Genomic DNA, 25831 nt, shown 5'->3' with positions numbered 1-25831 from the left:
TCACACACCACTGTTGTGAATGTTCAAGGTTCACTAATTATTTTTAGCGCTGCACTTATTATTTATTTCGTTTTTATCACAATTTGGATTGTCAATTGTTTTTGTGCTAGCATCCTTTCTTGATTTTTTGGATAGCGCGGTATTCACATTTTTTTCTCTTTATAGTTACATAGTAGTGGAGGTTGAATAAAGACAATAGTCCATCCATTACAACCTGTGTAGGTGTGTGTGGCCGTAATCATCTCTCATACCCCTGAATGTTTTGATCTTGGAAATGTATGTCCAAGAGTCTTTTAAAAGTAGCCATACTCCCCGCAGTTACCACCATTTGTGGAAGAGAGTTCCACAATCTTATTGCTCTTACTGTAAAAAAAAAAAAAAAAACCCTGCGTAGCCTGAGGTTAAATTGCTTGTCTTCTAATCGCATTGAATGGCCTCGTGTTCTCTTGCACTTTTTGCGACTGAATCACTTTTTTCTATGCTGAGATCACCATTGTAAATCGCAATCATGTCCCCTCTCAGGTGTCTCTTCTCTAGGGAGAATAAATCAAGCGCTTGTAAATGCTCCACATAATTTAGGTCCTCCAATCCCCTATCTAGTTTAGTTGCCCTTCTTTGGACTCTTTCCGGTTCCAGAACATCCTTTCTGAGGACTGGCGACCAGAACTGGACAGAATACTCCAGATGCGGTCGGACCAGAGTTTTATAAAGTGGAAGGATTATAGTCTTATCTCTGGAATACATCCCTTTCTTTATGCATGCTAATATTCTGCCGGCTTTGGCAGCTGCCGCTTGACATTGCATGCTGTTGCTTAGTCTATCATCAACCAAGACTCCCAGATCTTTCTCCATTTTTGATTCCCCCAAAGGTTCCCCCCCTAAAGTGTATTTTGCGTTTATGTTTTTAGTCCCCAAGTGCAATACATTACACTTCTCCACATTAAACCTCATTTGCCACATACAGTGCCTTGCGAAAGTATTCGCCCCCCTTGAACTTTGCGACCTTTTGCCACATTTCAGGCTTCAAACATAAAGATGTAAAACTGTAATTTTTTTGTGAAGAATCAACAACAAGTGGGACACAATCATGAAGTGGAACGAAATTTATTGGATATTTCAAACTTTTTTAACAAATAAAAAACTGAAAAATTGGGCGTGCAAAATTATTCAGCCTCCTTAAGTTAATACTTTGTAGCGCCACCTTTTGCTGAGATTACAGCTGTAAGTCGATTGGGGTATGTCTCTATCAGTTTTGCACATTGAGAGACTGAAATTTTTGCCCATTCCTCCTTGCAAAACAGCTCGAGCTCAGTGAGGTTGGATGGAGAGCATTTGTGAACAGCAGTTTTCAGTTCTTTCCACAGATTCTCGATTGGATTCAGGTCTGGACTTTGACTTGGCCATTCTAACACCTGGATATGTTTATTTGTAAACCATTCCATTGTAGATTTTGCTTTATGTTTTGGATCATTGTCTTGTTGGAAGACAAATCTCCGTTCCAGTCTCAGGTCTTTTGCAGACTCCATCAGGTTTTCTTCCAGAATGGTCCTGTATTTGGCTCCATCCATCTTCCCATCAATTTTAACCATCTTCCCTGTCCCTGCTGAAGAAAAGCAGGCCCAAACCATGATGCTGCCACCACCATGTGTGACAGTGGGGATGGTGTGTTCAGGGTGATGAGCTGTGTTGCTTTTACACCAAACATAACGTTTTGCATTGTTGCCAAAAAGTTTGATTTTGGTTTCATCTGACCAGAGCCCCTTCTTCCACATATTTGGTGTCTCCCAGGTGGCTTGTGGCAAACTTTAAACAACACTTTTTATGGATATCTTTAAGAAATGGCTTTCTTCTTGCCACTCTTCCATAAAGGCCAGATTTGTGCAGTATACGACTGATTGTTGTCCTATGGACAGAGTCTCCCACCTCAGCTGTAGTTCATCCAGAGTGATCATGGGCCTCTTGGCTGCATCTCTGATCAGTCTTCTCCTTGTATGAGCTGAAAGTTTAGAAGGACGGCCAGGTCTTCGTAGATTTGCAGTGGTCTGATACTCCTTCCATTTCAATATTATCGCTTGCACAGTGCTCCTTGGGATGTTTAAAGCTTGGGAAATATTTTTGTATCCAAATCCGGCTTTAAACTTCTCCACAACAGTATCTCGGACCTGCCTGGTGTGTTCCTTGTTCTTCATGATGCTCTCTGCGCTTTAAACGGACCTCTGAGACTATCACAGTGCAGGTGCATTTATACGGAGACTTGATTACACACAGGTGGATTCTATTTATCATCATTAGTCATTTAGGTCAACATTGGATCATTCAGAGATCCTCACTGAACTTCTGGAGAGAGTTTGCTGCACTGAAAGTAAAGGGGTTGAATAATTTTGCACGGCCAATTTTTCAGTTTTTTATTTGTTAACAAAGTTTGAAATATCCAATAAATTTTCGTTCCACTTCATGATTGTGTCCCACTTGTTGTTGATTCTTCACAAAAAATGACAGTTTTATATCTTTATGTTTGAAGCCTGAAATGTGGCAAAAGGTCGCAAAGTTCAAGAAGGGGGCCGAATACTTTAGCAAGGCACTGTATATATATTTGTGTATGTATATATATATATATATATATATATATAATTTTAATTCCTCTCTTTAACGATTTCTCTGAGGTCCTCTGATGTGTCATTTGGTTGGGTTATATGTCACTTCAAAGTTGGAAGCCATTTTTCAGTTTTTTATTTGTTAACAAAGTTTGAAATATCCAATAAATTTCGTTCCACTTCATGATTGTGTCCCACTTGTTGTTGATTCTTCACAAAAAAATTACAGTTTTATATCTTTATGTTTGAAGCCTGAAATGTGGCAAAAGGTTGCAAAGTTCAAGGGGGCCGAATACTTTCGCAAGGCACTGTAGTTGCCCACTCTGTTATTTTGTTCAGGTCATTCTGCAAGATTTCTGCATCATGATGTGACGTTATTGGCCTGCTTAATTTTGTGTCATTTGCAAAAACTGAGATCGAGCTACTGATCCCGTCCTCAATGCTATTTATGAATAAATTGAACAAAATTGGTCCCAGGACTGAGCCTTGGGGCACCCCACTGGTTCTTGGTGGAACGCAGTTGGCATGCATACCTGATCCTGGCGTGAACGGCAGAAGTTACTGCATACCAAAGGTTTTACAGTGGGTGCCACTCAATTAAATGTGAATGCAAATACCATTGTTTTTATGTGATTTTGGATAATTCTAATAAACGTATCGCACGTTCATCTGACTTTGTTTCTTTTTGGGAATCCCTATTGGATTGGAGCCTGGCTCAACAATATACAGTTAAAATATACTGATTTGCCCAAGTCGAGGGTATCAAGGATTGAGATGATGTGTTGGGAAAATGGGAGACAGAAACGGTGACCGAGATTATATATAAAGCTGTGGGGGTCTTGACTGCCTGAATATATCTGGTGAGTGGCCCCTTTGGGCTAAGGTGGAGAAATATTACATTTGAGCACACACGAGACGGAAATATTAAAGCACAATCAAGCACGGGGTGCAGAGGATACCCATTTATATATTTAGAAACAATTGTTTATTTGAATTTTTTTAGAGTCTATATTTTCTAAATAAAAGACTGCATTACATGTAGAACTGAAGGAGTGGTTTATGCTTTACAATGTCCAAGTCAGATTCATTACATTGGTTGCACTAAGCGCCCAATGTGGAAAATAATTAGAGAACATATTCAAAATATCAGTAAAGGTTACCCCAAGCATAGTGTTTCCAAACACTATGCTACTCACCATAATAAAGATCCATCCTCCCATATTTTTTGGGCAATTGAGAAATACCATCCCCATTGGAGAGGGAGTATTAAAATTACAACTTTGAGCCAACGGGAATCTTTTTGGATATATGAAATGCAGGCCCTTCACCCGTTAGGCCACAACCTAGAATTTGATATTAACTGCTTTATTAGTAATTTTTAATAATTTCTTTCCTTCTCTCCTGCTCGTTTGTGTTCTACCTGACATCTTTTTCTTTTTAAGTATTGTATTTATTATACTTATTACACATATGAATTATAACAATAATAAATTAGGGAGTTTGTATTCTAATATAATTTATTTAACCACGCCCCCTGAAGCAGTTTGCCCTAAACACTGCCGTTTAGATTTATGACTAGGCCCCCGGTGGGTGGGACAAAATGCGTCAGAGGCATGATTTGACTAAGGCCATTTAACATCCATACTTACACTCCGATCAGGTTGGGAGTGTGAAGTTCCCCCCTGTTTATGGATTCTGTCAGCGCTTGAATGCAAACACCCTTACTTCTGAGGACAAGAGGGATTGAACCTTTCCTTTTGATTAGAGCGGCGCTAAAACCCTTCATCTTTGGTTATCGTAATGTATGCCATTTGGTGAAGAAGGTGGGAACCTTTAGGCTGGTAGAATGAAATTGTCATTTTTGCTCTCTACACTGTCTTGGCCACTGTACTTATTAACATATAGGCACAGTCCATCTTGGGGTCCGGGCACACTTTTGGCATCTTGCACTAAATCCAGAAGACCTTGTCCCATTACTAACCACATTGACCTCTTCTGTAAGCACAAGTTAGGTCCTATCCTATTTTGTAGATGTGTTCCCTATGCCCTAATTAATGTGCACTCAATACTAGTTCAACCTTTAAATGCAATAATGTTTTGGATAAGATTGTACATGATTAAACAGGAAATGGAACAGGTAAAGTAAGTCTATAACTTTCCAAACCATAAAAGTCATCGAGCCTGTAGAGGTTAATATAGGCACTGTCTTGGCGTTGTGGTGGAATGTGTAGGCTGACAAGTTTGCCTACCCTTTAGTGTGAAAAGGAGGCCAAGAACGAAATAAGAAAAGCTGGGATGGGTGTGCCGGTAAGGGTGCTGGGGGGGATAGGTAGGGTTTAAGAGCTGATCAAAAAGAAAGGGTGGTTAAGTTCCAGAGTGGTAATACAGGGGACCTATGGACCCCATCCTCCTTCTTCAATGAAAGTTATACAAATTATCACTTGATACGTTTAGCTCATGACTTTAGAATATTCGCCTGTCATCACAAAATGGTGCCAATATGCCCAGATCTTCTGATATTTGGACTATGTCTCCTTAGCTTGGTGGACGAGCTCCTCTGTTAGATAATTATTACAAATTCATGATTTAGCACTTATTGGAATTAAATTATATTCATGGCAAGCTTGCAAAATATATTTGGTTTTATGATTAATCATAATATTAATACAGTATCTCACAAAAGTGAGTACACCCCTCAAATTTATGTAAATATTTTATTATATCTGTTCATGTGACAACACTGAAGAAATGACACTTTGCTACAATGTAAAGTAGTGAGTGTACAGCTTGTATAACAGTGTAAATTTGCTGTCCCTTCAAAATAACTCAACACACAGCCAATAATGTCTAAACCACTGGCAACAAAAGTGAGTACACCCCTAAGTGAAAATGTCCAAATTGGGCCCAAAGTGTCAATATTTTGTGTGGCCCCCATTATTTTCCAGCACTGCCTTAACCCTCTTGGGCATGGAGTTCACCAGAGCTTCACAGGTTGCTACTGGAGTCCTCTTCCACTCCTCCATGACAACATCACAGAGCTGGTGGATGTTAGAGACCTTGCGCTCCTCCACCTTTCGTTTGAGGATGCCTCACAGAAGCTTAATAGGGTTTAGGTCTGGAGACATGCTTGGCCAGTCCATCACCTTTACCCTCAGCTTCTTTATCAAGGCAGTGGTCATCTTGGAGTTGTGTTTGGGGTCGTTATCATGTTGGAATACTGCCCTGTGGCCCAGTCTCTGAAGGGAGGGGATCATGCTCTGCTTCAGTATGTCACAGTATATGTTGGCATTCATGGTTCTCTCAATGAACTGTAGCTCCCCAGTGCCGACAGCACTCATGCAGTCCCAGACCATGACACTCCCACCACCATGCTTGACTGTAGGCAAGACACACTTGTCTTTGTACTCCTCACCTGGTTGCCCCCACACACGCTTGAAACCATCTGAACCAAATAAGTTTATCTTGGTCTCATCAAACCACAGAACATGGTTCCAGTAATCCATATCCTTAGTCTGCTTGTCTTCAGCAAACTGTTTGCAGGCTTTCTTGTGCATCATATTTAGAAGAGGCTTCATTCTGGGAGGACAGCTATGCAAACCAATTTGATGCAGTGTGTGTCGTATGGTCTGAGCATGGACAGGCCGACCCCCACCCCTTCAACCTCTGCAGCAATGCTGGCAGCACTCATACGTCTATTTCCAAAAGACAACCTCTGGATATGACGCTGAGCACGTGCACTCAACCATGGCGAGGCCTTTTCTGAGTGGAACCTGTCCTATTAAACCACTGTATGGTCTTGGCCACCGTGCTGCAGCTCAGTTTCAGGGTCTTGGCAAACTTCTTATAGCCTAGGCCATCTTTATGTAGACCAACAATTCTTTTTTTCAGATCCTCAGAGAGTTCTTTGCCATGAGGTGCCATGTTGAACTTCCAGTGACCAGTGTGAGAGAGTGAGAGCGATAACACCAAATTTAACACACCTGCTCCCCATTCGCACCTGAGACCTTCTAATACTAATGAGTCACATGAATTTTGGGGGGGGAATGGCTAATTGGGCCTAATTTGGACATTGTCACTTAAGGGTGTACTCACTTTTGTTGCCAGCAGTTTAGACATTAATGGCTGTGTGTTGAGTTATTTTGAGGGGACAGAAATTTTACACTGTTATACAAGCTGTACACTCACTACTTTACATTGTAGCAAAGTGTCATTTCTTCAGTGTTGTCACATGAAAAGATATAATAACATTTTTACAAAAATGTGAGGGGTGTACTTCTGTGAGATAAGGTATGTGTGAATGACCTTGATCAGGTGATTAGTGATAAACTTCTTCAGCTTAGCTGAAACAGTAAAATCTCAGATATTTCTGGTGTATGTAGCTAGTTAGAGGAAGACATAAGGTATCTGGTATAGGATGTCATGGGAAGTCAAGAACAGACAGGGTCTATATAATGCAGGGAATAATACATATATTTGTTTAAATAATGTTAGCTGGGATTAATGTAATCTCAGTCATAATTAATAGTATTTGTATGTATTTACTTAATGTTGTATAAGTTGGTAATATGTGTTACTTCGGTAGCTCTTTGGTTATATGACATAACATGACATTAGAGACGTTACAAGAACAGTGTGTTTCATGTGGGCTTGTCAATCAAAGTCTATATAGGACTTTATGAATAGAGATGGCCTTGCGGTTCGCCTGGCGGTCGGTTCGCGGCAAATTTTACTTGTTCGTTACCCGCCAATTTTGCGAACACATGGCGTTGTTCGCGGCGGCCATATTAGTTTACATTAGGGAGAACTTTTACCCATGACACAGCCGTCAGATGGAACGGGACAGCCAATTGAAACATTTCAGCACATGGACATGCCCCCTACCTTATAAATAGACCTGAGCTGTCGGCCATTTCACATTCTGCTTTTTGTCAGTGTAGGGAAAGGTCTGCTGTGTTCATGAGAGAGAGATTGCCAGACACAAATAGCACTGTTAAGATCCACAAAAGTCCTTTTGAGGGCTGGTATTTCGGTATAGGTCTACTACAGTTTCTTTTCAGGTTAGGGAGAGGTATCCTGTGGTTGCTTTAGGGGCAGTTAGAGATCGGCAGCAGTGACACAAATCGCTCTGTTAATGTCCACAAAAGTCATTTAAAGGGCTGCAATTTTTTGGTATTGGTGTGCAGTGCACAATATAGGGGGGTAATCCACGGTATAATATACTTTGTAGAAAGCATATTATAGTGGATTAGTAGTATTATTGTGCACTGTGCAGCATTGTGACAGGTGTGGTGACTGAGCGTTGCTGCAGCAATACTACAAACAGTGACAAAAGCACTTTTAATGTATTATAACTGGTGTGGTAGACCAGTGGCCCCCCACTACCACATATTGAAGTGGGGTGTTATCTGAGTATACTTTTACAAGTGTATTTGTGTCCTGCAACAATATTGCCTCTTTTGCTGTGTTAAATCTGATACACACAGTGCCAAAATCACTGGCCAATTTTTTGAACAACTGATGTGATAGACCAGTGGCTCTCCAATACCACATATTGAAGTGGGGTGTTATTTAATAGTATACTTTTATAAGAGAATATTTTAGTCCTGCAAAGATTTGGCCTCTCTTGCTGTGTTAACTCTGCTATACACAGTGACAACAGTTACTGGCCAATTATTTGTAGAACTGGTGTAATAAACCTGTGGCCCCCCAATACCGCAGATTGAAGCGGGGTGTCATCTGAGTATACTTTCATAAGTGTATTTGTGTCCTGCAACCATATTGCCTCTTTTGCTGCGTTAACTCTGATACACACAGTGCCAAACTTATGAAAGTATACTCAGATAACACCCCACTTCAATATGTGGTATTGGGGGGCCACTGGTTTATCACACCAACTGGGAATTCATCCAACATTGCGACTTCCTCATCTTCCTGCTCCTCAATGGCTTGATCAATGACGCAACGCAATGCACGCTCCAGAAAGAAGGCGTAAGGTACGATGTCACTGATGGCGCCCTGGCCGTTACTGACCAGTTTGGTGATATCATCGAATGGCCGCAGGAGTCTGCATGTGTCCCGCATGAGCAGCCACTGGCGAGGTGAAAAAAACCCAAGCTCCCCAGAACTTGTCCTGCTGCAGAGTTCGTACAGGTATTCGTTAACTGCATGTTTCTGCTGGAGCAGCCTATCAAGCATATGCAACGTTGAGTTCCATCGCGTCGGGCAGTCACAAATAAGACACCTGACGGGCAGGTTGTGTCACCGCTGAATGTCAGCAAGGCAAGCCATGGCTGTGTAAAATCTTCTGAAATGGCCCGAGATTTTCATGGCCTGCCGCAAGACGTCCTGGACCCTGGGGTATTTGGCAATGAATCGCTGCACGACCAAGTTCAGGACGTGTGCCATGCATGGCACGTGTGTTATTTTGCCCTGATTGGCACCGTTGTCGCACACCACTTTACCAACTGTCAAATTCAGCGGTGTCAGCCACTGATCTGCCTGTGAACGCAAAGCTGAAAGGAGGGCAGGACCAGTGTGGCTTTTGGCTTCCAGGCACAACAGACGCAGCACAGCATGGCAACGTCTCACCTGGCATGTGGAATAGGTTCTGGGGATCTTAGGTGGCGCAGCGGAAGAGACGGTAGCAGCGGCAAAGGAGGAGTCAGCCGAGGAGGAGAGGGAGGATGGAGGAGGAGGAGGAGAAGAAGAGGCAGGCCTGCATGCAATCCATGGCGGTACAACCTAATCTACACGGGTGCCACGGGTTACATGCTTTACGGCCGTCAGAAGGTTCACCCAGTGGGCAGTAAAAGTGATATGTCTTCCTTGCCCATGTTTGCTAGACCATGTGTCTGTGGTCAGATGTATCTTGGCACCAACACTGTGTGTCAGAGATATATTCACTTGCTGCTGAACATGGCCATACAGCTCTGGAATGCCCTTCTGCAAGAAATATTTCCTGCCTGGGACCTTCCATTGTGGTGTTCCAATGGCCACAAATTTACGAAAGGCCTCCGAGTCCACCAGTTGATATGGCAGTAGTTGGCGGGCTATCAGTTCCGACAAGACAGCGTCATCATTTTTTTCCGCTCCAACATTTGGGACACAGAAGCCTGCCTTTTCCCAGAACAACGTGACGACGGCATCATGGAAGGTGGAGTGGAGGACAATTGGGAGGAGAGAGGAGAAGAAGAAGAGGCTGGATGGTGAGAGCCTGGAGTGTGGCTTTTTGGGTTCGGATGGTGTTGCTCCCACTGAGCTCGGTGATGGGAGTTCAGGTGCCTTCTTAGGGCGGTCGTCCCTAGGTGAGTGTTGGGCTTACCGCGACTTATGCGTTCACTGCAAAGGCTGCAGATGGCAACACTGTTTTCAGCAATGGACACATTAAAAAAAACCACACTGCGGAGCCATGTGCCGGTGTCCTGGGAGTGCCAGATGTGACTGTACATGGTTGCAGTCTGCTTTGTACCTCTTGTGCAATGCAAGTTCCGCCTGCCTCTCCTCTCTATCTGCCGGTCCGTCTCTCCCTCTGAACTCCCTTCCTCTTCCTCTCTTGTGGCCACCCATGTGACATCCATAGACACGTCTTCATCCCCGTCACCTTCCCCACCACTAACATTCGAGATCTCGGAGTAGGCAGCAATAACGGAGACCAACCTCTTTGGGCTGATCTGGGTACTGTCATCAGACTGCTGAGTGGCGGCTGTTGCTACCTCCTCTTCCTTATCCGATGCCAACAATGGCAAATGTCTTGTGATGGATCGGAAAATAATTCTAGTGACTCAAGCGGAGGGTATGTGGTGGTGGTGGTGGTGGTGTTTGTGGTGGTGTCTTTGGGGATGCACACAGCAGAGAGTGAATAGGGAGGATGAGGAGGGTGCAGAAGAGGAAGGCTGAGTGAGCCACTCAACCAAGTCTGGTGCGTCCTTTGACGTAATCGAACGCACCTTCTGAAACTTCACACTTTGGCTCCGGCCTACTGCTCCTGCCCTACTCCTACCACCCCTGCATAAGGGCCTGCCTCTTCCTCTGCCTGTAATTTTTTCAATTACCTTGTGACAAAAGTCTCTAGAGAATCGCAGTATATCTGGAAAAAGGTATATAACACAACGCTTCAATCTGTGGTATTGGGAGGCCACAGGTTTATTACACCAGTTCTACAAATAATTGGCCAGTAACTGTTGTCACTGTGTGTAGCACAGTTAACACAGCAAAAGAGGCCAAATTTTTTGCAGGACTAAAATACACTATCAGAAAAGTATACTGTTAAATAACACCCCACTTCAATATGTGGTATTGAGGGGCCACTGGTCTATCACACCAGTTGTTCAAAAAATTGGCCAGGGAGTTTGGCACTGTGTGTATCAGAGTTAACGCAGCAAAAGAGGCAATATTGTTGCAGGACACAAATACACTTGTAAAAGTATACTCATATAACACCCCACTTCAATATTTGGTATTGGGGGGCCACTGGTCTACCACACCAGTTACAATACATTAAAAGTGCTTTTGTCACTGTTTGTAGTATTGCCGCAGCAACGCTCAGTCACCACACCAGTCACAATGCTGCACAGTGCACAATACAAATCCACTATAATATGCTTTCTATATTACAAAGTATATTATACGTGGATTACACCCCTGAGCACTGCACACCTATACCAAATAGAGGCCCTTAAAATGACTTTTATGGAGCTTAACAGAGCGATTTGTGTCACTGCCGATCTGTCCCTGATGAACACAGCATACCTCTCCCTACACTGAAAAGAGACTGCACACCTATACCAAATACCAGCCCTGAAAAGGACTTTTGTGGATCTTAACAGAGCTATTTGTGTCACTGGCAATCTGTCCCTGATGCGCACAGCCAACCTTTCCCTACGCTGACAAAAAGCAGAATGTGAAATGGCCGCCTGCTCTGGTCTATTTATAAGGTAGGGGGACTGTCCATGTGCTGAAATGTTTCAATTGGCTGTCCCGTTCCACCTGACGGCTGTGTCATGGGTCAAAGTTCTCCCCAATGTAAACTAATATGGCTGCCGCGAACAACGCCATGTGTTCGCAAAATTGGAGGGTAGCGAACAAGCAAAATTTGCCGCGAACCGACCGCCGGGCGAACCGCAAGGCCATCCCTAGTCTGGAATCAAGTATGACATGTATTCTACAGATCAAACAGAGAAAGTGGAAAAATGAAATATACAATTTACCTTAAGAGCTTCGTCCTGGCTTTGTACAGTGAGAAGGTTGGCAGACACTTGAAGACATTGTTTCTCACTTTCATACCAATCTTTCTTTTCTTCATTGATCAATAAACATTTCATACCAATCATAATCCAATTTTTTGGACAGAGATCTGGGATAGAAGAACAATATTCTGTTTTACTGTTATATGACCAGAAAAGTAGAAGAACATCAGTAAGTTTTTTTTTTTTAGGTACCTGAAACCAAGGCTGGACAAACACGTAGGTTTATTTTGTCCCAGAACAAACCTAAATTTCCCTCTTATATTCCTGGCTTCATCTACAAATATCTATACCCAACACTTATCACCCTATAACTCAATTCATAATGTATAACCTACTCCTAACACTGAAGCCCAACCCAACCCAACCCAACCTAACCCAACCCAATCCTGGCTGTGATAGCCACCAAACATACCCTAACACATATACATTTGCTTATGACAAATGGTAACCTCCCTTCTCCACACACCTAACTTCGATCTGGAAATTATTCCTTCATGACTTAGCTTAAGAAATATACATATCCCTAACTTAACCATTAACCATTCTCCATATACTAAACCAGGGCGGCCATGAGAAATTTTGAGGCCCCTTACAAAGTTTTAGGCCTGGTCACCCCTGGGCCTAACCACCAACATTCTCCAGGGCCCCTACACTGGTCATCCCACTGAGTCCTTCAGTTCACCCACTTTTATTTTAATACTCTTACAACTTAATATATGAAAATGAAAAGGGTATTCCAAGCAATTTTTGCTTTCAAGATTTAACAGTAAGGAATTTATGAAAAGCTCAGTTAAATAATTAATAAGGATGTATTAGAGTGGCATCCATCCCTAAATTGTTTCAAGAACACATGGAGGGCTAAAACCCGGCTAAGGGATGCCCCCAAGAGAGGACAGGGGAATGGGATGTTTGAGATGCCTCAGGTGAAAATCATATAACAAACCTATGTTAATATAGGTATACTAGTAGTGAAGCAAGGGATGTAGTAAAAAATCTTTATTGGATAGACTCACAAAGAACAGTGCAAACAATCTATAAAGACATATTAAAACCTGAAAAGTTACAATAGGTAATGAACAAGGGTTCTCAATATGCTTTCTTGAAAGACCAAGAACAGGTAGGGTTCATAATCATATACATGCATATATAAAGATGGAACCAGACAAAGGACCCCAAAAACTCCTACGCGTTTCGACTTGGAGCAGTCTTCTTCAGGTGGAGCAGTGGTCCACGGTTCCTTTAGCCTATATCTAAATACACAGTATAGGAAACACAGAGATTGGTTTTACATTGCATACTAGATATATGAATATATATATACTGCTCCAAGTCGAAACGTGTAGGGGATTTTGGGGTCCTTTGTCTGGTTCCCTCTTTATATATGCATGTATATGATTATGAACCCTACCTGTTCTTGGTCTTTCAAGAAAGCATATTGAGATGCTAGAGTTGTCCGAGTCCGAGCCTCGCCTTGTACGAAACTCAGGGGAAGTCATGTAGCACATGTATAACATGATGTCCCAAGAGGCGGCATATATATCGAGCTTTTGCCTTATAGTTTTTGTGTTCTGTATATTACCTGCATTGTACGGATATCTCTACTAGTGTATGAACACTCCTATGTTATCTTGCTTTAACATTGTCTGCTTGTTGGACACTTTGAATGTTTGTAAGATTTTACTTACTTTGTTTGAAATTAATAAAAACTCATTGATAGTAAAGAGCATTGTTCCCACTGACCAACAATGTATGGAGATTTCTTCCCACTGACCACCAATGTAAGGGTTTTTCTTCCCACTGACCACCAATGTAAGGGTTTTTTTCCCACTGACAACCAATGTAAAAAGCATTCTTCCCACTGACCACCAATGTAAGGAGCATTCTTCCCACTGACCACCAATGTAAGGAGCATTCTTCCCACTGACCACCAATGTAAGGAGCATTCTTCCCACTGACCACCAATGTAAGGAGCATTCTTCCCACTGACCACCAATGTAAGGAGCATTCTTCCCACTGACCACCAATGTAAGGAGCATTCTTCCTACTGACCACCAATGTAAGGAGCATTCTTCCCACTGACCACCAATGTAAGGAGCATTCTTCCCACTGACCACCAATGTAAGAAGCATTCTTCCCACTGACCACCAATGTAAGGAACATTCTTCCCACTGACTACCAATGTAAGGAACATTCTTCCCACTGATCATCAATGTAAGGTGCATTCATCTTACTGACCCCCAATGTAAGGGGTATTTTCCCACTGACCAACAACGTATATAGGATTTTTCCAATTGACCCCGATTAATTCGTTTTGGTAGGGGTTCCCTCAAGACCTAAAAACTATTCGAGAGGTTCCTCTGGGGTAAAAAAGGTATGGAAGGCTGCCCTACACTATTCCTATGGTAGAAAGTTGCCCATACATTATATATGGTATAATCTCTGTATAATCTCCTTTAGAAATACCAAGGCTAAGAAATATGAACTATTCATTTCATTTGTATCCAATCAGACAGTTCCTTGTACCTCATAGATCTTGATAGATCTATAGGAAATTGTACAATCAGACTGTGAGATGTGCGGTCAGTTTATGTGTTGTAGCCATGTTGTGAATGTGCAGTCTTTGTTCACATTGGGGGTCCTAGAAGAAATACCTTGCTCCATCTGGGTGACTCTAAGCCTGGTTTCGTTCAATGATCTCTCTGTAATTTGCTGATCCTGAATGACTCTTTCTTTCTGTACTTGCAGAGTGTGGAGAGAAGCATTCAGAGTGTTCATACCCTGGACCAGCTGCTCCAGCTTCTTCTGTGTGGTCTCCAGGTCATTCTTGGTGGAGGTTAACAGGTCCTCTTTACTCTGCAGCCTCTGTGAGAGACTCTCATTCATCTCTGCAAAACGCTTAGACAGACGCTTTAATTCCTGAGATTCAGACGTGTCTGCAGATGAAGAAGGACAAATCATGTCATTCAACTGGACTTGTGTAATGTTGAAGACGTTTCATAGCTTACCAGCCACTTCCCCAGTTCTAGTCACCCTTTCTGGACTGTGTATTAGAAATCAATAGGGAAGGGGGGACTTGGACATTAAGATCTACAGGAAACCCACCCACACCGACCAGGATCTGCTTTTTGACTCCTAACACCCTCTGGAACACAAACTGGGGGTTATTAGAACCCTACAACACCAGGCTGAAATGGTAACAAATAAAGCATCTAAAGACAAAGAACACAGGTGTCTCAGAAGGCTTTGAAAGTTTGTGGCAGACTGGGCCTTCATGACACATCCACAAGATCAACCAAAGACATGGGACCATCAAGCAGAGGGGAGAAGCAGAACACGCAGAATAATATATTCATCCCTATGTAACTGGGGTGTTGGAAAAAACTCTGTGACACATTGCAACACACTGAAGTGCATAACAATATTGAGGTTTAGGGAAAAACAATGTCCTGCAATGAGCATTAACAACGCTTTGCAATACAGTGTGCACTAAACCAGTGCATATTCTGTGCATAATTACATAGTTACATAGTTAGTGAGGTTGAAAAAAGACACCAGACTATCCAGTTCAACCTATGATGTGTGTGTGTGTTTGCTGTTAACCGTACATTGTATACCCCTGTATGTTGTACATTGTATACCCCTGTATGTTGTACATTGTATACCCCTGTATGTTGTGGTCTTTAAGGTGCCCATCTAATAGTTTTTTGAAACTATCAATGCTCACTGCTGATACGACTGCTTGCGGAAGAGAATTCCACAACCTTACTGCTCTGACAGTGAAGAACCCCCTGCGTATTTTAAGGTTGAACCGCCTTTCCTCTAGTTTTAGTGAGTGGCCACGTGTCTTATTGTATTCCCTTTCTCTGAATAGGTTTTTCCATATGCTAGGGTTTCCAGTACAGTATTTGTACATTGATATCATATCCCCCCTCAATCGTCTCTTCTCCAGAGAGAATAGGTTCAGTGCTTGTAGTCTTTCCTCATAGCTGAGGTCCTCCATTCCCCTAATTATTTTTGTTGCCCTTCTCTGGACTCTCTCCAGTTCCAGCACATCCTTCCTGAGGACCAGTGCCCAGAACTGGACAGCATACTCCAGATGTGGCCGGACCAGAGTCTTGTAGAGAGGGAGAATAATCTCTTATTTCTGGAGTGAATCCCCTTTTTTATACATCCCAGTATTCTGTTGGCTTTGCTTGCAGCGGCTTGGCATTGCATGCCACTGCCAAGCCTGTTGTCTACCAGTACCCCCAGGTCCTTTTCCATCCTAGACTCACCCAGAGGTCCCCCCCCCCCCCAGTGAGTAGCTTGCTTTCTGGTTTCTGGCACCCAGGTGCATTACTTTACATTTTTCAACATTAAACCTCATCTGCCATGTAGTTGCCCACCCCATTATTTTGTTCAGGTCCGCTTGTAAGGTTTCCACATCCTGCATAGAAGATATTGGCATGCTTAGTTTAGTATCATCTGCAAATACTGAGATTTTACCCGATATCCCCTCCTCTAGATCATTTATGAATAAATTAAACAGGATTGGCCCCAGGACAGAACCCTTTCCACACCTGCCCAATCTGAGTACTCCCCATTAATCACCACCCTTTGCACTCTCCCCTAGAGCCAGTTCTCTATACAGGTACTCACCTTATGGTTCATACCTACCTTACTTAGTTTGAACAGTAAGCGTTTGTGGGAAACGGTGTCAAAGGCCTTTGCGAAGTCCAGGTACACCACATCTACAGGCTTACCTTTATCTAGGTGGCAGCTCACTTCATCATAGAAGGTTAATAGATTGGTTTGGCAAGAACGATTTTTCATGAATCCATGCTGATTACTACTAATAATACCGTTTTCATTACTAAAGTCTTGTATGTGATCCCTTAACATCCCCTCCAAAATCTTGCAGACTACTGATGTTAGGCTGACCGGCCTATAGTTTCCTGGGATATATCTCGGCCCCTTTTTAAATATTGTTACCACGTTGGCTTTTTTACAATCAGCTGGCATCATACCTGTCTGTAAACTATCCTTAAAGATCAAGAATAATGGTCTGGCTATCACCTGGCTGAGCTCTTTAAGAACCCTCGGGTGCAACCCATCCGGTCCCAGTGATTTATTTATGTTAAGTTTCTCTAGTTTAGTTCTAAGTCTATCTTCTGTTAGCCATGGCGGTATTTCCTGGGGTGTGTTGTTTAGTTTGGCCTTACAAGCCGGGTTAGTGTAGCCCCCCAATTCTTTTGTGAAGACTGAAGAGAAGAAATTATTTAACACTTCCGCCTTTTCTCTGTCCTCTGTGGCCAAAACTCCCTTATCGTCTTTTATGGGGCCAATGTGTTCTGGCCTTGCTTTCTTACTGTTTACAGTATATACTTAAAGAATTTCTTGGGGTTCTTTTTACTCTCTTCCGCTATATGTCTCTCGTGTTCTATTTTAGCCGCCCTGATTTCGTCTTTACATTTCTTATTACACTCTTTGTAATACTTGAATGCTGCCAATGACCCCTCAGTCTTCTATTTTTTGAAGGCCTTTCCTTTAGCATTAATATGCATTTTTATGTTGGAGTTTAGCCACCCAGGGTTTAGTTTTGCTCTTTTAAATTTATTTCCCTTTGGAATGCACTGGTCAATCCCTTTGTTAAGTATGCTCTTGAAGCACTCCCATTTTTCCTCCGTGTTCTTTGTTCCCAGGGTTCTATCCCAATTGATATTTTCTAGCAGAGAGCGCAGTTTTGGGAAATTGGCTCTTTTGAAATTCAGTGTCCTTATATTGCCCTTGTGTTTCCTATTACTATAATTAATACTGAAACTAATTAACCTACGGTCACTATTTCCTAAGTTGTCCCGTATTTCGATATCCGTGAGCAGGTCTGTATTGTTGGTAATCAGTAGGTCAAGTACCGCATTGTTTCTTGTCGGTGCATTCACCATATGACCCATGAAATTGTTCTGAAAAACATTTAGGAACTGCCTAGCCTTGGCTGAATGCATGGTTCCTTCTGCCCAGTCTATATCTGGATAATTAAAGTCCCCCATTATAATGACATTTCCCATCCTTGCTGCCAATCCTATCTGTAAAAGGAGGTCCGCCTCCCCCTCCTCCCTCAGGTTGGGGGGCCTATAGCATACGCCCAATATTACCTTCCCCATAGTGCCTTCCCTTTGAAGTTCTACCCATAGGGATTCTGCCTCGTCCATAGCTCCATTATTAATATCATCCCTCATATTTACCTGTACACTGTTCTTAATATACAGACATACCCCTCTCCCTTTTTTACCTTCTCTATCTCTGCGATAAAGGGAATACCCCTGAATGGTCGCCATCCAGTCATGAGAGCTGTCAAACCAAGTCTCAGTTATCCCCACAAAATCTAAGTCCTCCTCAAACATCAGTAACTCCAGCTCGCCCATCTTGTTAGCCAGGCTTCTGGCATTGGTATACAATTAATTGTTCACCGTGATTTAAATGGGCTCTTAGACTCTTCAGCTTTCCAGCACTACCAGGTGATGTCTGTGTCTCCCCATTATGTGCTGTATCCCCACCCCCTACCGCCACCCCACTATGCTTCTATTGCGTCCCACCAAAATCGCATGCAGCTTGGCATCACACGCATATTTGCATTCTATGTCTTTAATAAAGTTTCATCTTTGATTTTTTTAATGCTTTTAGATCTCCAAATAAAGTATGTCACCCTAAATATTTATTTTTTTCTATGTGTATGTTCACATATGTGTATTTTGTAAATCATAGTCTCTATCATTTTCATGGACTTCTTCCACCAGAAGTTCTTGGTTGGTCCTGCCATTCACCTTTCTTCCTTCTTTTAAACTGTAATGTACACAAGCTGATCTGTGTTAGTGTGGTCGGTTTTTATCCTTTGACTGGCCATTCAGAGGTACAGGACACTTTCCAGACACACAGCATGCCTGGATTGGGTAGTTTGTTAAGCTACCATGGCACATACCTCCTCCCAATCAAAGCCTTTCTCTGGCACACACCCCCTCCCAATCACAGCCTGCCTCTGGGACACACCCCTCCCAATCACAGACTGCCTCTGGGACACACCCCCTCCCAATCACAGCCTGCCTCTGGGACACACCCCCTCCCAATCACAGCCTGCCTCTGGGACACACCCCCTCCCAATCATAGCCTGCCTCTGGCACACACCCCTCCCAATCACAGCCTGCCTCTGGGACACACCCCCTCCCAATCCCAGCCTGCCTCTGGGACACACCCCCTCCCGATCACAGCCTGCCTCTGGGACACACCCCCTCCCAATCACAGCCTACCTCTGGCACACATCCCTTCCCAATCATTTCCTACCTCTGGCATATACCATTCCTCCCAGTCACAGCCTTCCTCTGGCACCCCCCCCCCCTCAATCACAGCCTGCCTCTGGCACACAGTGACCAGTATGAGAGAGTGAGAGCGATAACACAAAACTTAACACACCTGCTCCCCATTCACACCCAAGACCTTGTAACACTAATGAGTCACATGACACCGGGGAGGGAAAATGGCTAATTGGGCCCAATTTGGATATTGTCACTTAGGGGTGTACTCACTTTTGTTGCCAGCAGTTTAGACATTAATGGCTGTGTGTTGAGTTATTTTGAGGGGACACCAAATTTGCACTGTTATACAAGCTGTACACTCACTACTTTACATTGTAGCAAAGTGTCATTTCTTCAGTGTTGTCACATAAAAAGATAGAATAAAATATTTACAAAAATGTGAGGGGTGTACTTATTTTTGTGAGATACTGTAGCTCTGCCAAGTGGAGTTGACCTGGGAACCATGCGAGTGCCATTTAATGGGACATCAATCAGCCAATGTTCAAGGAACACATAACAACCTTTTGAGAAACTCTACGGTTCCACTGAACCCTTGTTCACAATGGCAGTTTTAATCCCTTCTAGACCTTTTGTTATGAGAGGTCCTGGATGATGATGAGTGTCTGCCTCTGATGTCTATCAGCCAAATTCAAAACCATCCAGTCTCATAGTGGCTTGTCCTTTAAATTCAACAGAACACCAAGAGTGCTTCAAACATTTCTCAGAATTGCAGACTATATAAAACCCTTTATAGGAAATAAGGTCATGACAATATGGAACAGCAAACCTGTGAAATCCCCATTAAAATGGCGTACAATATAGGTAAAAGTAAAAACTTACATTTCACCGACATTCCGATGGTGGTAGCAATAAACAGAAGACCAAATAGGATAGAAAAGAAGAGAAGAGACTTTTCAGATCCTAGGAAGAATGGAGAGGAATATGTTATAGTATTCTTGTCATGCAAATGTAAAATATATCTATCACTAATCTTTATTTCTTGTGGATTTTATTTTTCATCAGTTTTTTTAGCCTTTGCAGGAAGTTATAGTTTCAGGTCTGATTTAACCACTTGCCTATCGGGCACTTAAACCCCCTTTCTGCCCAGGCCAATTCTCAGCTTTCAGCGCTGTTGCACTTTGAATGACAATTGCGCGGTCCTGCAACACTGTACCCAAATTCCCTTTTATCATTTTTTTCAAACAAATAGAGCTTTCTTTTGGTGGTATTTAATCACTACTAAGGTTTTCTTTTTGCTGAAAAAATAAAAAAAAGCCCGAAAATTTTGGGGAAAAAAACTAAAAAACTGTTTTTATAGTTTGTTATAAAATTTTGCAAACAGGTAATTTTTTTCCTTCATTGATGTGCGCTGATGAGGCAGCACTGATGGGCCCTGATAGGCACTGATAGGCTGCTCTAATGGGCACTGATAAGGCGGCACTGATAAGGTGGCACTGGTGGGCACTGATAGGTGGCCCTGATGGGTGGCACTGATAGGTGGCACCGATGGGCACTGTTGGGTGGCACTGAAGGGCACTGTTAGGTGGCACTGAAGGGCACTGATGGGTGGCAATGGCAGGCACTGGTAAGTGACACTGATAGGCAGCACTGATGATGGGGCATTGATTGGCACTCATAGGTGGCACTGGTGGGCATTGATAGGTGGCACTGGTGGGCATTGATAGGTGGCACTGACCTGCACTGGTAGGTGGCACTGGTGGGAAATGGTAGGTGGCATTGGTGGGCACAGATGCTCCTCTCTTCTTCGGGACCGATGTCCTTCTGACAGCAGCCGGCGATCGGCTTTTTTTTCTCCTCCCGCTGATAGCGGGAGGAGAAAAAAAAAGCTGATCGCCGGCTGCTGTATACATCATGTAATCAGCTGTCATTGGCTGACAGCTGATCACGTGGTAAAGGCCCAGGACCGGCCCTTTACTCCGATCTGTGATCAGCCGAGTCTCATGGACTCGCTGATCACAGAGCGAGCCACGCACGCTCCGCAGGGAGCGCGCAGGCAGCTCATGCATGGGAGGACGTACATGGACGCCCTCCCGGCAATTAAGGTCCGCGCTGTAGCCGTCTTTCAGCTATAGCACAGATGGGAAGAGGTTAATAAAGCTTCCCAGTGAGGATCATAATAAAAATGTAATAGCCATAAAAAGTGTTGCGCTATCCAAACAATAAATCCAAAAATAGTGATGATGTAGGGAAAGGGCCCTCCTTTCCAAAGTGAAATCCTCCACCTGGTGAATTCACCACCACCACATATATGGATGTCCTCTTTCCAGAGGGTATGGACCTTCTATCATGGGAGATCAACAAGGCTAGTGTGCTTCCACTGATGTTGTTCCAACATAAAACATGAAAGGGACCATCTAAAATTTCCCAGTACTCCAAACGCGTCATAGCCATTGGTATGAACCCAATAAAGAGATAAGCGCTGATAGTGTAAAACCTCTTACGAGTATCCTTTTAATAAATAAAAATTGCATATACATGGTTCACTCTTCAAACAGCCATATAAACGAATCCACTAGATAAGGCAAGTGCTATCACTTCCGGGTAGTTGCGATGAAAGGATATGTAACTGCGCCTGACCGGTTTCGTCACAACAGGACTTCTTCCAGGGCATGAGCATCACATCCTCTCATCATTTATATATCCATTTCAAATGACCAAGCTTCGCTTTCACATCACAGGGTCGTGTGGCTCAGCAAGGCAATTCACACCTCTTTTTCAATAGGTACCAAGCCTCGTTTTCAACCCGGACATGTTTAACACATCCATTCCCTTGGGAGACAACGGAAAAAAGATGTACCCAGCAGGATAAAATATACAGTTCCCGAAGACACTTAAAAAATCTCCCACATATAGTCTGAGGCTTTCAGCCCGGGAGGCCAAAAACTGGGCCCAGTCATTAACACTTTATATGGCCGAAAAAGGTCATCATCTGTACACCAAATAATAAAACAATTAAAAATTAAATGATACATACATAATTATACAAAATATATGAAAACATAAAATAAACGCTATACCTTAGAAAATGTATTTAAAATATATAAAGCAGACTTTATGAATTATCTATAAAACAGTTAACATCTCAGTCAACATTTAACCCATAGGGGATGTAACTTTTAAGTAGAAAAATCCACGTGGTCTCAATTAAGGATAGTTTTCTTACCCTTAGACTCCCTCTTCAGTGGGGAACATAATGGTCTATTCCCATAAAGAGGATCCCAGCTGGTTCTCTATTATGTACAGGATCATAGTGTCCTAACGCTATAATTCTTGTACCCTTTTCGGATGTTAGCAATATGCTCATTAAGTCTAACACTAAGCGAGCGGGTGGTGCTGCCCACATATTGCAACCCACATGGGCACTGGAGTAAGTACACCACATGTGTAGTGCTACATGTAACAAAAGGTCTCACTGTGTATACTTTCAAAGTGTTGGTAGAGGAGAATTCTGATATTTTTTTTTTTCGTTTTGCACTTATTAAGACTGCATACCTGACATTTTCCACACTTATGAAAAAAGAGGGTCTAACAGGGGGTCAAGGATATTCTGTGCTACTTTATTCTTAAGGGAGGGGGCACGCCTATAAATCACTTGAGGTTTAGATGGAAGCAAAGAGCCAAGGACCCTGTCATTTTGTAGGATGTGCCAATGTTTCTGCATTATACGTTTGATCACATGATGCTTGGTCGAAGTGGTAACCAGAGGGAGGCCAAAAGTGCTAGCATTCCTATTGATGGACTCCTCAGGTTTATCCCTCAACAAAAAGCTTCTATCAGCTCTTCTGACCCCCTCTACGTGCAGTATGAGGAGAAATAGGGTCATAACCTTTTTCCAAAAACCTTTAGGTCAGTACCTTTGTTTGTTTATGATAATCCTCCAAATTGGTGCAATTTCTCCTAATTCAGAGGAATTGACCTTTCAGAACTCCATTTAGCCACGATTGATGGTGGCAGCTATCCTTTGAAATAAATGCATTTCGGTCTGTGACCTTAAAATATGTAGAGGTAATAAGTCTCCCATCCTCCACCTTAATACTTAAGTCTAGAAAATGAATCTCACGTTGACTCATCTCATAGTCTAATTCAATTCCTCTATCATTTTGATTTAATTTTTCCAAAAAATCTACCAAAGAGATGGAGTCACCCTTCCACAGGATGAGGATGTCATCAATATATCGTGCCCACAGGGCCAATTCAGGCCTATGTCGGGCATAAATGACATCCTCCTCCCATTTGGCCATAAGCAAATTTGCCACACTGGGGGGCATATTTAGCCCCCAAAGCCACACCCCTGTTTTGGAGGTAATATTTCCCTCCAAACCAGAAATAGTTATGTGTCGCTGCAAATCTCAAAATGAACTCCCTTTGGACAGATACCAAGCCAGAGTCCCTATCCAAATAACGGGACACTGCTAACAAACCCAAATTATGTGGGATAATGGTGTTAGGTGATGCAACATCCACTGGTACCAACCACCATCCTTCCTTAAAAGGGCAATATTTCATCAAATTAATGACCGATTTGGTATTTTTAATATAAGATGGCATTTTCCCCTCAAGTGGTTGAAGGTAAGTATTAATATATTTGCCCACCTGGGAGGTGACAGAGCTATACCACTCACTACAGTGTGTTCCGAGGGGCAAATTGGGTTCTTGTGGACTTTTGGTAGGTAATATATAATTGGTGTCCTTGGGCTTGCTGGGACCAAAAATTGTTTCTCCTTTTTATTTACTATGCCCTGTTGGCGACCCCTGTTAATCAATTTTTCAAGCTCTTTTCTATAAGCAATCCCTGGGTCTCTTCTCAGGGGAACATAGGTATCCTGATCACTTAAGTTATTGTTAATTTCGGAAATATAGGTACTTTTGTCAAGCACAACTATCCCCCCTCCCTTATCCGCTGGTCTAATTACTTATTCTTTATGGTCACATAACTGTTGTAGCCCCCCTCTCCAAGTGGGCTTGCATTTTTAAGTTTTTAACCTTTATCTTATCAAGGTCTCTGAGAATTACATCTCATAAAAATCATAATAGAAATGTAAAATCATGTCTTACTTGATAGGATCCGATGTTCTCTTTTATTAGCCGGATTATCACATGGATCCGGTAGATCTCTAAATCTGGATGGAGTCAGAGTCTCCACATTCTCGTACATAATGTCCCCATGGTCACTACCATTGTCCTCGTCTTCTATTGTGGAAGAGAAACGTTTAGCATTGGTCCCAGACAGACATCATAATCATTATTATACATTAATATAGCTATGACATATACTTCAGTGCTGTACAGAGATCACACCAGTCTCTGTACCAGAGGGGCTTACATTCTAATATCCCCTCCCCCACAGTCACACACTATTATTATACATTTATATAGCTCTGACATATACCGCAGTGCTGTACAGAGATCGCTGAGCCAGTCATATCAGTGTCTGTACCAGAGGAGCTTACACTCTAATGCCCCCCCCCCACAGTCACATCAATCTCTGTACCAGAGGAGCTTACACTCTAATATCCCCTCCCCCACAGTCACACACTATTATTATTATACATTTATATAGCTCTGACATATACCGCAGTGCTGTACAGAGATCGCTGAGCCAGTCACATCAGTGTCTGTACCAGAGGAGCTTACACTCTAATGTCCCCTCCCCCACAGTCACACACTATTATACATTTATATAGCTCTGACATATACCGCATTGCTGTACAGAGATCGCTGAGCCAGTCACATCCGTCTCTGTACCAGAGGTGGTTACACTCTAATGCCCCCCCCCCCCCACATTTATAAACCTGTATAAAATTCCTGAGCCACAAATGTAGAGGAGGATCATCTAATGCGAGTTAATAAGAAATGATAAATACATCCCATTACCTCTGTAATCGCTCTCCTTCATCACAATATCCTCAAATTTCAGGTCAGCATAGGTGACAGCGTCAGTCATAATAGCCCCGAATGTGACACAGATGATGATGGTGGAGGGGAAGATTTCCCGTATGTGAAGAGGAAGGAACATACAATGTTATATTCAGAGTGAGGGAAGTACACTCCACTGATTTCACACAATATTAGAATAATAGAATATTTTATTCTCTTTCTTATTCATTAAAGGACACAGGATTCACATATTTAGAAACAAGTGGGTTTACTGCCACCTACAGGGGGGTTTGATCCCTGGCAAACAAAAAGGACATTGGCCAGCCAGGTGTAACCCTTCCTACTCCCAGAATGCTTCAGTTTTTTGCTAGTGTCCAAGGAGGATGGGCATTATTTCCCTATTAGGAAAAGTTTAGCTGTTTTGCTGTTTTCTGAGATTACAGTATTGTTTTTCTTGACTCAAGACTTGCTGCATGCTATGGCAGGGGCGTAGATAAGGGGGGTCCAAATCCCCCCCCCCCCCCAGAGCATCGGTCAATTTCACAGCAGCTAGGCTAGTGTAGGGTATCAGCTGCGGGAGCCATACTGCTACTGGGAAGACCACCTGTCTCATCCACAAGGCTGACAGGTAGGGGGGGCCGGCTTTCATTGAAGCCATGTTTACTATTTGCTTCACTAACAGATGTGCCTGCTGGGGGCGCTGTATATACTGTATATACTGTATATATTTACACACCACAATTTGTCACAGCGTGATAACTATTGTTCT

General features: G+C 42.8%; 1 protein-coding gene across 1 annotated transcript; it reads right to left on the bottom strand.

Moving 5' to 3' along the window:
* Window positions 1-5076: 5076 nt before the first annotated feature.
* LOC309550648 (uncharacterized protein) lies at window positions 5077-25194 on the bottom strand (the record flags this gene model as incomplete). The annotated part of the gene is made up of 6 exons (XM_082250985.1): window positions 25060-25194; window positions 24241-24375; window positions 20005-20085; window positions 14491-14772; window positions 11801-11946; window positions 5077-5151 (listed from the first exon to the last, which is right to left on the bottom strand). The coding sequence occupies exons 1-6, from the start codon at window positions 25127-25129 to the stop codon at window positions 5077-5079; spliced, it is 789 nt and encodes a 262-aa protein (XP_082107111.1). The 5' UTR covers window positions 25130-25194.
* Between the last annotated feature and the right edge of the window lie 637 nt (window positions 25195-25831).

The sequence above is a fragment of the Pelophylax lessonae genome (genome assembly GCF_965119305.1).
Source record: "Pelophylax lessonae genome assembly, chromosome: 1".
Taxonomy (NCBI): domain Eukaryota; kingdom Metazoa; phylum Chordata; class Amphibia; order Anura; family Ranidae; genus Pelophylax; species Pelophylax lessonae.
This window is presented reverse-complemented; position numbering and strand designations above follow the sequence as displayed.